Below are 14,559 nucleotides of genomic sequence, written 5' to 3' on the forward strand. Positions count from 1 at the left end.
CGTGTTGACGACATGAGTAGTAGCGGAGATGTATAGGAGCAAGTCTTCGTTCGGCGAGGGAGCAGTGAGTACAGGAGGCTTTGACAGAAAGTTTTTGAGTTGTGTGAAAGCCTTATCTGCCTCTTCCGTCCATTTGAACTTGTCCTGGCGTTTGAGAAGCTTGAAGAAGGATAGTCCCCGTTCTCCAAGTCTCGAGATGAACCGGTTGAGAGCGGCTATGCAGCCTGCATGTTTGTGATGGCAGATATCTTCTCCGGGTTGGCCTCAATGCCGCGATGGCTAATGATGAACCCGAGTAATTTGCCGGAAGGTACTCCAAAGACGCACTTAATTGGATTGAGTTTCCAACAGAAAGCGCGGAGACTCGAGAAAGTTTCCTCCAAGTCAGCAATGAGTTCCTCCCGGTTTCTTGTTTTGACGACGTCATCGTCAACATAAGCTTCGACATTGCGATGAAGCTATTTTTCGAAGCACATCTGTATAGCCCTTTAGTAAGTTGCTCCTACGTTCTTGAGTCCGAAGGACATTGGGAATAGCATGTATATTATGTTGTGATGGTTCGTCTGATATGATCTTCGTGTGCGTATAGGAGTTGGCATGTCTTGCTAGAGGCCGCTACCGACTATTGGGCCGAGTAGGAGTACTCGGGCCATGTCTATACGTATCCGAACCCATAGGGTCACACACTTAAGGGGCTGGAAGCCCAATTCGGATCTGATCCGAGTTGGATTAGGTTTAGAAGTACTAATGGGCCTCGGACCCAGAGGCCCGTCAGGAATCTCTATAAATAGAGGGGTGGGGCACCCTAGGGTTTACACCTTTTGGCGAAACACACCTGCCACGCCTCCCACGCCCTCGCCTGTTGGAACTCACGGATCTAGCAGTCCGGCTTGCGACGCTTCCTCCCTGCACGTGTGGATACCTTGGAGGTGTTGCGCCTGCAGCACTTGGACGAGCTGCCGACGAGCCACGACGAGCCGACGACGAGCCGCGGCACCGGAGGCGATCTTGCTGCACGTGGACAAGCTGCTGAGGAGCTGCTGGACGTGATGTGATCGACTACGTACGACTACGTGATCGTCTTCACTGCATCGACGCATATCTACATCTTCCGCACCAGTAGTGCGTCGAGTGGTAATCCCGTGATCCTTATACGACAGTTCTTCCTAGTTATACGCGGTAGAATTTTGAATTGCGCTAGTGTAGCCTACCTCGTATCCCAACAGGGCTGTCTTGGAAGGATCACCGGTCTGGAGGTCGATCGATTTGAAGTCTTGCTCACTGGCGGGTTTCACCTTTGTGGAGCCCGACTTGTTTTCCGGGATCTCTAGTTCGGTGGGATGGAGTTTCTTTGAAGCTGTGAAGACTTGCTGCATGGAACTAGGAGATTGAGTAGTCGCAGCAATTTCCACGGCTTCGGTGTCGCACTCGTAGGATCTCCGGAGATCTCCTTGTAGTGTGAGTTCTCCTTTGGGACCTGGCATTTTGAGTACCAGGTAGACATAATGTGGTATGGCCATAAACTTGGCTAGTGCTGGCCGTCCGAGTATGGCATGATAAGATGTCTCGAAGTCGGCGACCTCGAATCTGATGTACTCGGTGCGGTAATGTTCCTTAGTTCCAAAGGTGACTGGAAGGACAACTTGTCCCAGTGGTATAGCCGCGTTTCCGGGCACAATGCCGTAGAAAGGTGAATCCGTTGGGGTAAGCATTTCAGTGATGTCGAGACACATTTTCCTTAATGTTTTGTCGAAGATAACGTTGAGGCCGCTCCCGCCGTCGATGAATACTTTGGTTAACTTTGAACCTGCCACAACTGGATCCAAGACTAGTGGAAGACGACCGGGTTCTGAAAATTTTGTCCATTGATCTTTTCTGCTGAAAGAAATTGGAACTTCCGACCACTTTAGCGGTGTGGGGTCCGTCGGCTCGATGGCCATGATCTCCCTGAGTACGAGTTTGTTAGCTCACTTGGATGCAGTGCCGGGAATGCCGCCAAAAATGACGTTGATGGTTTTTGAAGCTGGTTGGAAATCGTCGTCCTCGTCTTCGTCGTTGCGGGCTTTATTTTTACCCTTATCTCTGTTTTTGGCGTACTCTTCAGGAGTTGGTGGTGCGGGTAAGTCTCGCATGACTCGGCGCATGCTGTAACAGTCCAGTGCGGAGTGCTTGCTACTCGGTGCCATGGGCACTGCTTTTTGTGTAGCTCCGTGAAGGTTGGTCCATCATCATTTCTGCGATGTCCCTTTTTCCGAAGCTGGTCATGGCAGCAACGGTGTTGTCGGGCTTCCTTTTGCGATTGTGGTTATCTGGATAGGAGTTCTGAGCATCGTTATGCCGAGTTTTATCTGTGTCATTGTTGTTGATGTTGTCGCGTCCGCGGTTACGGTGGGAACCGAACCGTTCTCGTTCTTTGTCTTCTTCATCGGCCCACTGTTGCACCATGAGTTTGAGTTCTTTGACATCGGCTGGTCGTTGGCGACTGAAGTCTTGGTATGTTCGTCGATCATAGAGTCCGTTTTGGAAGCACTCGATGACGTCTGCTTCAGAGATGTCCACTATAGTGGCCTTCTTTTTGAAGAACCGTCGCAGATAGTCGCGCAGGGTCTCGCCCTCTTTCTGCTTAATTTGTCTTAAGTCGATCTTGTTGCCTGGTCTAGCCATGGAGCCGGCGAAGTTGTTGGTAAAAGCCTTTGTCAAGTCTGCCCAAGAGTCATTGGACTTGGGTTTGAGTGACTCGAGCCAGGTCAGTGGTGCGGGTTCCATGCATATAGGGAAATGAGTGACTTTGGTGTCGTTGTTACCCCCGGCTGCTTGGACGGCTAGCGAGTAACAGCGTAGCCATTGAACTGGGTCTTGCTTGCCGTCGTACTTGGTAATGCCGGTTGGTTTGAACTTTTCGGGTAATTTTGTTTTCATTACCCGGTTTGTGAAAGCAGGAAAGTGGTTGTAGCTGTCGACTTCTCGTTCGCGCCGACTGTTGAGGATTTCTCATAGATCGCTGAAGTTGGACATCTCGCGAATCTTCCGGGTAGGGCGAATACTTTTAACCGAGTTGGTGCAGCTGACTTCACCAACATCCTTCTGTTGAGTAGGAGCTTTATGCTTGCTTGGACCTTGGCTGTGTTGCCGGGGTTGGTTGACTGCATCATCATTTCGCGGAGCGACATTTTTATCTGCAGCCCCCCTGCTTCCGTCTTGATGCGATGTAATGCGAGGAACAGACGGGATTGGTGATTCTTTGTCAAGCAGCTTGTAAGCTTGCTCCGCGAGTTGTGCGATTAGTCCGTTGCCACGCTGCACGAGTTGAGCTGTGGCTGCGTTATCCTTATCTTGAGGCATCAGTGTTGTCAAAAGGTTGATTGAAGCGATAGCCGCGAGTGGAGTATTGTGCTCCTGAGCCTGGACCGCGTTGAAAGCCCGTTCAAGATTTGTAATAGGAATATTTGTAGCCATCGACTGTCGACGCTCAGCTCGAGTGGCATTGCGCGCCCTTCGTTGGTTGCGCTGTTCGGGAGTTTCATTGTCGGCTGTAGACTCATCTTCGGAGATGTTGTCGACTTGTGCTAGTCGCCTGGGGGTTCTATTCTGGCTAGTACCCGGGTTGTTATTCTGAGTAATAACAAGTATCTCCCTGTCCGGGTAGTAGCTTCCGGAACTTGATGTAGCAATCTCTATATAGCTTTCTTCGTGGTTGGACATAAGTGGAACGCCTTCTTGATACCGCAGGTTGTCTATATGGGCGACGAGGCGCGAGTCGTAGTCACGGTCAAGAAAAGATGGTCGCAATCCCGGCCAGTGGACGAATCTGCCTTGTGGTGTCGAAGTTATTACCAACCCTTGGGCTGGATCAGATAATGGTATCTCTGGTGAGTAGGATGAGTCGAAGTCAACATCCTCGTCATGCCCGAGTTCAACTCGGGTTCGAGCAAGAAAACCTTGGTAGACTTCTGTCGCGTTGCGGAGTCCGTGCGGGAACCGTTGTGAAGTCGAAACTGATTTGGATGCTGACTGGGGCCGCCGAATCCGAAGCGAGTCCGACCCTGAGTCCAGGGGTCGGTTGAGCCCGACCCTTTGGAGGAGTAGCTCCGCCTCGCCCGACCCTGAGTGAAATTCCGCCTTGCCCGACCCCGAGTCCTGGGGTCGGGAGCGCCGGACCCTTCGGAGGAGTAGTTCCGCCTCACCCGACCTCGAGTCCTGGGGTCGGGAGAGCCTGACCCCTGAGCGAGACTCCGCCTCGCCGGACCCCGAGTCCTGGGGTCAAGAGAGCCTGACCCCTGAGCGAGACTCTGCCTCGCCTGACCCCGAGTCTTGGGGTCGGCGGAGCCCGACCCTTTGGAAGGGTAGCTCCGCCTCGCCCGACCCCGAGTGAGGCTCCGCCTCGCCCGACCCTGAGTCCTGGGGTCGGCGGAGCCCAACCCTTGGGAAGGGTAGCTCCATCTCGCCTGACCCCGAGTCCAGGGGTCGGGAGAGCCGGACCCCTGAGCGAGACGTTGGAGTAGTCCGAGGTGAAGTTGAATCCGACGCGTAGTCGAACTCGAACTCGTTGACTTTGAAATCTTGATTTTTTCTGGTCAAATCTTCTGGTTTCTTCTTGTGAATGTCGACGATCTGGCGCCGGAACGACCCCGAGCCTTCGGCGACACAAAGCCAGGATCCAAAAACGAAGGTGGCGCCGGCTTCGATGAAGAAGACGGGCCTGATGATGACTTTCGCCATTGAGTTCGCGCTGAGAAATTCGACGAGTCCCCCTACCTGGCGCGCCAGCTATCGGTGTTTTAGACCGGCAACCCGCCTAGGGGTACCCTGGGTGGTCTTTTATGCGGTAAGGGTCGTCAACAATAAAGGAATCAATGGTTACGCAAGGAACACGATTTAGACAGGTTCGGGCCGCTAGATCGCGTAATACCCTACGTCCTGTGTGTTGGTTTGTATTGATGTATGTTCCGGTCCTGAGGATTGTGTTTGAGGGGGGGTCCCTGCCCGGCCTTATATACCCGGGAGGGCAGGGTTACAAATCTGAGTCCTAGTCGGGTACTATTATAGAGTTCTACTCGGTATTGGCCCGAGTAGTTTTCCATAAACATACAAGACTAGTCCGAGAAGGATACGTCTATCCTTGTTCTGATCTCGTCCGAGTACGTCCCTTAGTGGGCCGTCCAAGGCCTACTCGTGGGCCTGGGGAGCATGCCTAACAGCAGCTAGGGCTAGAGTTCGTGGTCTAAAGGGAGTTTTTTTATTTTTCTTCTTAAATTTGTAAATATAGCACCACAGTTAAAAATTTTGGCAATATTACATTCAAACCGTTTTGAAAGGAAATAATTTTTTTCTATGCTTCCTCTTGTTAAGAAAAATGGCAGCCGCAATGTACCAATTAATCCCTCATCATGTAATAAAAAATGAGAAGAACATCTACCAACAGATATACAGCGGAATAATAGCAATCACATGCATAAAGACATACCAATTTACGTGGGAAAACCTACTCAAGGTGAGGAGTAAAAACCCACTGGACCAATCGGTCCACTCCAAGCTACCACTATAATCAACAAATGGTTACAAGGAGTCTTCTCTAGAGGATTACGCCAGCAACAACACATTCACCATAATGCAACTTAGCATTTGCAATAACAACCCAACCACTAACAAGAGGTATAACAACTGTCAAATAGAGAGTACACATATTATGTCCTTTTCGGTGATCAGTTTGATGAGGACATCAACCCCTACACAGGACCTGCTACTCCAACGGAACCAGCACCGTCATCACTTCCCACTACCCTAAATCTAAAAACGTTTCAAGGTCCAATAACGCGAGCCCGGGCACGTGACCTGAATTATGTGATCCTTTTAAGGAATGAAGAAGAAAATTCTGTCCAGTAATGACAACCTTAACGCCATCTATGGAAGCCAATAAAGGGTGCTGCGCCACCTATCTTTTGGAAAGATTGTTTCCATGTAATACGTAGCTATTTTAGAAAAGGTTAGGTGGGGATTTCAGCCACCCATTCATGCTGGACGAAATTCCCTCCCCACCTTTCTCCTATTTAGTCCTGCTCACGCCCCCTTGGTTTGGCGGGTTTTCTTTGTTAAGTTTAGCCATTGTGCAAACGTCCTGTGCTATAGTTGTGCTCAGTAGCCACCTGTGGACAGCCATTGTGAACCCCAATTCGTGAGCGATTGATATTCAGTTTTGCCTTCATCTTGTTCTTGCTTGTTCTTTGATTGCTTGCAGGAATAGAACCTCATGTTCAGGTTGATCTTGCCATCAGCAAGGTCAATAACCATTTGGAGTTGGTTCAGCGATTGCTAAGACACCACGACCTATTCGTTTGTAGTCGGATCGCAAGAGTCACCTCCTCCACAAATTGAAGTTATCCCTCTCACCGAAAGATCGGGCACTCCAGCTCTGTCACAGTTCGTATCTCACAAACTACAAACCCACTATACACAATATTTGGTAGGATTGTAGTCCCATGATTCCCCAAACCACTGACAAAGTTTCACCTCGATCGGACACCGTTTCACCATCCAAACTAATCATCTACCGAATTTGCTCAGTGCTGAAACTGCAGTCACCCGAAATGACAAAACTACTTTCAAATCTGATGCTCTGCTGAACCAAACCTCAAACCAACTGAACCGGATTGAAATACTCTAACACTACAAGAAATATGACCTTCCGTGATGAATGCCTCCTGACAAACGAGCAAAATGTCATAAGGTTATCCACATTTATGATGTTTTGTAGAGGTTAGTACAATTTAGTGATGGAAATTAGATATTCGTCACTAAGACCGATCAGAAAGTCATAAACCATTCTAATGTCATATTATGATGAACGCTTTTAGGATTCCATGACAACAGTAAGTGTCATAGATTTTTGATAATGTTGGACCATCACGATACTTTTATGAGGTTTTTTAAAGAATCAAATATAATTTTAGTGGGTCTTATCTATGTTTTTTCGTCACGTCATCCATTTCTTTCCTCTCCTGGCTCTCCCATCATTTTTTCAATGGCTCTCCCGCATTTTTTTGCCTGCGTGCTCGAGCTGGCTGCGCCTCCCATGTGCTGCAACTGGGCCCCATGTTACTGGCTCACTCGGGCCGTTGGGCGTGCCGTGCACGCACAGCTTAAATGTGGAATAAAAGGACGCGACGAGAGCTTCTGGTGGGCTTCGAACCGGAGACCTACCGCGCTTTGTTTCTGCAAATTGAGGCGAAAGAGCTTATATAAAGTTTATGACAAGTACCACTGGATACGCCTTCGTTTCTGCAAATTGAGGCGAAAGAGCTTATATAAAGTTTATGACAAGCTGGATGGAGATGAAGAAAACATTTATAGTTCGTGTTTCTCTTTTTAATCTGAAATTAAAATTGTATTTGGTATTACTCCCTCGTAAGAACTACAAATTTGATGGTTTTTTTTTCTAAATTTGCCTAAAATCGCTCTCTTTCATTTAATGGTGATTGTTTTATGTTAATTGCAAATTTATTGGATCATTTTCCTAGGCTTGCTTTCTCCACAAAAGTAGAAAATAGAAAAACTTTATCTTTGAATAGCAACTACTAATATAACTAAATATTTTCTAATATTAAGACAAATATAATGTTATGTCCAAATTTGGGGTGCATTTGTGTTAAAAAATATTTTGAGGCATGCAAACTTGAATGATTGATTTGAGTTATATGAAACTATGTGAGTGATGTATCCATTTATGAACAATGTATATTCCCACTTTATTAAAGTTACTTCAATTTTTTATGTAAAGCTTATTGACACAAAATATGTTTCCATATCTATTTTTAGAATCTTTTTGATCAAATTTAAATTTATTGTAATTATTATATGGTAATTTTGAGATAAAAGGTTGAATTATGCCTACCAAATGATTGGATTCTTCATGTATCTCTAGAATATGGGCTATAATACAACATATGATCTAAATAGTTTTTGTATTTTTCTGAGTTATTCGAGGTACACGTAGTTCAATTTGGAATTATTTTTGATAAGCACATAGAAATTAATTTAAATTCTTTCTGGTTGAAACTCCTACACGATAACTTATATGAAAATACAAGATAATATAAAAATATATATTAGGTTATATAAGATAATTGTTTTTGCATTTTACTTCACAAGGTGCCTTTAAATGGAAAAAGAAAAGAAAAAACATTAATCAGTGAAGACGACCCGTTTTTGGCCCACGTTATTTCTTGCTTTGGGAATTCAGGACGTACCAATGCTTCGAGGGTGACTTCAGGACGTATCCTCGACCTATACGAGTGTGAATGAATTGCGAAGGCTGTCTAATTCCCGGTCAGGTCAGTTTTCAGAAGCAATTGAGACTTCATCGGTCGAAAAGATTACCAGGCTGACGCCCGGCCCCTCGCCAAAAGAAAAGGACGATAATACCAGACTAATAAACAAGAACAAATGCTGCGGGGCAAAAAAAATGCAATTGAATAGCTCTATCTTTAAACAAGGGCGTTGAATTGTCCAGAGGAGATTACACATGCATACTGAAGAAACGAGTTCTCAAGAAATACATCAGTGAAGGGGGAATAAAAGAATGCCAATCTGAGAAGCTTTGCCTATACGCTACAGATGAACATCAGAATATCTACTGAATGTTTCTATCTCCTAACCTCCTATATACTATGCAACAAATGAAACTTCAGCACACCAACAGTGTTAAAAACAATCTCAACAATGAGCCCAGTGGAACTGACTCCAAATGCACCTGAACCAGATTGTCAATGCTAAACAATTGCTCCTACATCGATGTACTATTTCCTTCAAGGTTGTATAGCACCCAAAATATATTGACAAACTTAGTACACTTCAAACTCCTAACTCCTAAGTATTGCTCGCATAGTCGTATCAGTTTCCCTCAACGATGAGAGAAGTCAGTTCATTTTCCTGTTGACTTCGCAATCTTGACAATGTAGGGAGGCTCCTTTTAATTCTCTCAGGTAGGAACCTGGAAAGTTTAGAAAACAAAGTCCTTTATGCCTACCATCTACCAACTATTTTCTAAGTTGTGGCCTAACTAGAGTGGTTACTGTAAAATAATGCAAAGCACTAGAGGAACATTTGGTAGCAAAAATTAAGTTGCAAGGTATAACTTACATGTCGATTCTTTCTGAAATAGCTCGGCGCACAGAAGAGTTGAGCCCATAAGAAATGGAATTGAAAAGGCCCTAGATAAAATGGGAAGCATCAGAATATCCACAGGAAAAAAGAGAACCAAAAAAGGAATATGCTAGAGTTTCAATCAAATTTTACTTATGATAATGAAGGATAGAAGTCACAAATCTATTTCATGTGTGGATTTCCATAAGCGGTTAGAACTCCCACCCTCCCTTTTATTAAGAGAAACTACATCGGCCTTAGGCAGCCTGAACTTTGATTGCAAAAAAGATATTTGGAAGGAGCAGGTAACAGAAAGAAATAAACAAACAAGGCACTAGAACTAAAACTAAAAATACAAAAAAGGCAGCAGCCAGCATCCCAAGACAGGAGGCCACGAGGAGGTAAGATCTAGAACTGCTGCTATAAACTACAGGGAAAGGAAAAAGACGTGCAAGCCTCTTACTCAAGCCCTCCAATTTAGAGCTAATTACTTATGGGAGCAAACGAAAAAGTGAAGCCACGTGCAAGCATCTTACTCAAGCCCCTTTATGATGAATTATGACCACAATATGTGAGTAGATTTAGCTATGCACAAATTTCCTATGTTTCTGGCACCGTATTTAGTGACATCTAGGATCAAATACATAAGCGTTAAGATACTCACCATAAGTCCAGCAAACCCAACATCAAGAAAAGAGAGCCAAAATATCTTGTGTCCTGGATTGGTAAAGTCGTAAAGTCGATTGATAGTTGCAAAAGCCCATGAACCGATTAAAATTAGAGGGTAATAACCCCATCGATTAAATGCCTGCAGAACACAACAGATCAATTAATCATTTATGTGCTCAAATAAAATTTTAACCGCCTGTTTCTGTAAAAAGTACAGCAGAAAGGGAACATATATAAAAAGTGGAATACACTCCATAACATTATCATCAAAAGAACTTTCGTATTGTTTGTTCTCAGTTTTTCTACAATCCGTGTATAAAATTTACAAGAGAAAGTTAGCTATCTTTGGAAGTAAATGGCATCAGTGACAATAAAGCAATGCAATACGAAAGGGAAAATTAGCTATGTTAGGAAGTAGATGACATGGTGCAATAGGAAAGGGGGGAAAAGCCAAGGTTCTCATGGTGGGCCAGTGTCAGGGGCTGTGCGGTGTGTGTGTGTGTTTGTGTGTGTGTGTGTGTGTGTGGTGGGGGGTCCAAGCCGTCCAGACCATGACAACCTGTTAGAGCATTAAACTCCAGGAGTCGTCAGGTTAGAAGCAAGCACTGCAAAGCCCTGGAGGAGTCTCCTCATGTGGTCGAGTTTTTTATAACAGGAAGGGGAAGAAAAATTCTCCAACAGAAGCACTGAAGCAGAAACAACAGCAACTATCATAGAGGATTTTGTACCTTCCTGTCTGCCCTCATGTCAGACTGATTTGATCGATCACTTATACCAGCAGCCATCTACAAAAAAAGAAAATCCATGTGCTTCTTAAACTTCAGAGCATACAGGGAAAAATACCAAAACTTGCGAAAGAGTCACAATGAAGGCCTTGATAGCCTCCAATATACAAGGGAGAACTGTTGAGAGAGAGTGTGCTTACCCGTGTTGCATTGTTCAGCATGCGATTTACTTCATAGTACGTGAACCCGTTGTACAGAATGGCACCCCAAAGTGGAAGATAAAAAGTTATCAAGTGCAAAACCTGCAAAGTGAGAATTTCAGATTAAATTCACTGTCAGCTGAGGGCAATAATGTTTCATAGTCCAAGTAAGACATGTTGGGAATTCCATATAAATAGTACTTCCATTAGGTGCATTTTAGTTTGACACCTTGAGCAGATGTTGACAGCATTCAAGTGGTAAAGAAAGCAGTAGCAAAGGTACACCAGTAGACTATTTGGATTGTTGAATATCATGGGTGAGCTATGAAGGTTTCAAACTGAGATGAGTTTATACAGAAATTCTCTTTAACCAAATGTGCCAAACTTCACCTTTAAAACAACACTTCATTCACTAGCATACCCCTTAGAGAAGTAACACATACTACTTATGGTTGTGCAATAATCTACGGAAAAAACTCATCAAGAGCACTAAAGGTCACATGCCTTTGCCATGCTTCCTTGCTGGATCCAGCACCAGGAACCTGGCCTTCCATAGTCACTTCCTATCGAACGTAATACAGTGGTAGCTAGTGAAGTTCCTGGAGAAATAAATGAAAAAATTGAAATCTTTTCAACTGATTTTGAAAGCTGACACAAGACTACCATAGTTAGTCAGTAAAATAATGATCTACTGCTAAAAATGGAGGATATATGCCTACAAGCAGTACCATCAGATAAAGCTTCAGTAAACAGACATATTGGTCCCAAGATGGTATATGCAACCAAACTATGTTACTAAAGAAGCATATATGTGAAATATGCAGAAAAAGGCAAAAATAATGAAAATGAAGGACCATTTGAGCATGCTGTTACAATAACATCAAGTCAAAAGCTATAGACATGGGTGCAGATTAATTGACAGACAAATGAATTTCAACGTTCATGCTTGGCTTATAAGGCAGAAAAGGTAAATAAAGCAAAAGAAAAACTGGCAAAAATTTCTCGCGGTGGACCAGTTAGAGAGTTGAACTCCAGGAGTCGTTGAAACTCCCATGATCCCATCCTGACCCGGGTTCGAAGCATGGCACCTTCTTAGAACAAAGTCCGGGGGAGTCTCCTGCCTTGGTTGAGTTTTTTTTAAAGTATATAACAACCTATGTGTTAGCTAACAGATACATCACAATGCATCAAACATAGCTATATGGCGTGGACCATTTTAGCTTCTGTCAAGCACATTGATTCATATAGATGATATCGGTACAAAATTGTTAGTATCTTCTGACACAAGGTCTCTCGAAAAGTGTCTTCTAAGTTACCCAACAATTTGCTTAATTTGGAGTTTGGACCATATAACTTCAAAGGAAGGCAGGAAGGTGATCGACAGTTTGCATACCCCACACATATAAGTGGAAAATAGATCCAAATTCTTCAACATCAGTTTTGTGTTTGACAACTGTGCGATGCAGAGTGAAAGCTATGGTGGTTGTCCATAGAAAAGAAGCCACGCAGAAGAAATGAGCACTGTAGTCATGTGCAAAGCAGTAAAATGCATTCGATGGGTCCCTGTAACATAAAAAATAAACATAGTTACTGAAATATTTTACCACAAGCACATAACGAATCTAAGCAGTTGATACAAATAGAATTGGAAAATGAATACTCTGATTTTTTTGTCTTAAATAAGACAATTAATTTTTTGAATATTGGCATTAATATTTCTTAGTATGCAGAATGCAAAGTTGCAAGGTCAAGTTACACAATTACGATTTGAATAATGAGCTGATTTGCGTATGTTTGTTCTGGCAAACTGTTGCTAGCAGAAGTAAATTAACACTTTTTTTAAACAAAGTAAATTAACAGTGAGAAAGAAACCATGTAAGTAATTATGTGTGCAGAAGATATAACTTATTTATATAATGCAGACAGCAACATACCCCAGTATAGTGAATAAGCTGCAAAACATATCCTGCAATTCAGGACAAAGTTATCAGAAAACATACAACGGTTAAGACAATCAGGGGAACGAACAGACCTAGTTTCAGCTAAGCAACCAGACATTTAGTATCATTTTTTGCAAGAAAGCAAACTTCTAGTTGTGATGGAAGTGATGATTGATGAAGTAGGCTTGATAAGTAGGTGTTCATCATCCCCATTTGTTTCAAGATTCAACAAAATAAATTATATGGACAACAGCTACTTCCATATCAGGCCTTTTTTTTGGTTAATCCCCTTCCCAAGGGGGGCGGACGGGATTTATTCCCCTAAAAGTCTGTTGGGGAATTAATCCCCTCCAATCCTTCCCAACGGGATTAATCAAACAAGGCCTTAAAGAATGCACTACAAAGTCTCTAGGACAAGTTCACAAGAATCCCCTCATGTAGCTCTATCCAATTGGAGATGGACCAAACCCTGTGTAATGCTGCAACTTTTCATTCATACTCATGATCTTAAACATTAACTACTGGAATTTGAATGTGGTATATAAAAGAAAGGAAACAAGTGCAAAACATGCCCAGCTTTATGCTACGACCAACGTGCAATCGCATAATTGGTGAAGAGGCTGAGGGAGTATATGGCTCCAACTCCCAGAAATAAATCTCCTGGTGAAGATTGGCGGCAATTGTGTGCGCATTTCTGAAGATCCGATCCCTACTCTACTGCCTGGCACCTGATTCTCAAGAACTACTTCAGCTCATATGCATAAAAGTAAAGCACCCTTGTATTAAACTTAGAACAAGAACCACCAAATGCGTACAATTAGCACGCAAATTAACAAAATACGGCGTACAGATCGCACAATGAGCTCCTAATTCCAAACAGCAACCGTGGCATATCGCACGACTAGAACCTCAAACCCAAAGCCCCGAAGACCAACGAGATCCCAGGAGGGCAGGAGACCACTCACCGAGACGGCGAGGTAGAAGACGAGCTTGAAGGAGAACTTGCGGAGCTCGCGGAAGAGGAGGTAGCAGAGCACGATGAAGGAGGAGCCCACCAGCGAGAGCGCCGCGGCGCCGGTTCCCACTGCGTCAAGGATCTGGCGGTCCCGCAGGGCCTGGCTCACCGCCGCTGACGCAGTGGCCGCCACGGCTGGGGCCATCGCCGTCACCGGCGGCGATCTATGAGGTGGTGGGGGACGGGGGGCGGCGCAGCTGGGCGGGAGAGCCGGTGGTCGTGAGCAGGCAACAGCCGCCCTCAGCTCTGGACTGGAGACCAGCGGCTGGAGGTTGGGGATGACGGGAGGTGGCCCACACGGCAGTGAGACACACAGGGAGGAACAGATACGGGCGAACCGGGCTTGGCCCAAAACTGTGGTTTGATTTAGCCCAAAATCGCAGGTTCGATTTGTTCGGTGTCTCATCCAACAAATCTTGTTCCTTCATCAACCAAATAAAAATGGTAAGGACTATGATCCGGCCGGCCGTAAGTTTGTCCATCTGCACATTCTCAAGATGGGGATTCCCTGTCTCTCTCTTCGCGTTCTCTCCATATCCCGACGACCTATGAGGGGAATCGCAAATCAGAGGTGGAGAGAGGGCCGCACTCGAAGGTGAGTCCTCAGTTGGTGGGGTTTTTTTTGGGAATTTTTTGCCTTCCGCGCGCCGTGTGAATCGACTGATTTTGAGGTGTTCCCACACGGATTTCTGGTGGATAGCAAAGCGCAAAGCTTGCAATCGATGGGGATTGACGCAACAAGGGTTAGTGCTCCTCTCCGTGGTTGTGGTGCGCCATCAATCAAGCAACATAACTGATTTGGGGGACAGTTTTTTTTATGGATTTTGAAGCGCAAATCGACAAGTGGTGGTAGGAGCAGCTCAACACGAAGG

The 14,559-nt window shown here is 44.8% G+C and overlaps 1 protein-coding gene across 1 annotated transcript; it reads right to left on the bottom strand.

The window, feature by feature from the left end:
• Positions 1-8,447: 8,447 nt before the first annotated feature.
• Positions 8,448-14,005, bottom strand: LOC101780954 (G-protein coupled receptor 1). The gene is made up of 9 exons (XM_004987186.3): positions 13,638-14,005; positions 12,667-12,698; positions 12,126-12,295; positions 11,237-11,331; positions 10,733-10,834; positions 10,536-10,592; positions 9,803-9,946; positions 9,136-9,206; positions 8,448-8,986 (listed from the first exon to the last, which is right to left on the bottom strand). Exons 1-9 carry the CDS (start codon positions 13,830-13,832, stop codon positions 8,887-8,889), a joined length of 966 nt encoding a protein of 321 aa, XP_004987243.1. The 5' UTR covers positions 13,833-14,005; the 3' UTR covers positions 8,448-8,886.
• Positions 14,006-14,559: the final 554 nt, after the last annotated feature.

This window comes from Setaria italica, unplaced genomic scaffold (assembly GCF_000263155.2).
Source record: "Setaria italica strain Yugu1 unplaced genomic scaffold, Setaria_italica_v2.0 scaffold_10, whole genome shotgun sequence".
In the NCBI taxonomy this organism is placed as follows: domain Eukaryota; kingdom Viridiplantae; phylum Streptophyta; class Magnoliopsida; order Poales; family Poaceae; genus Setaria; species Setaria italica.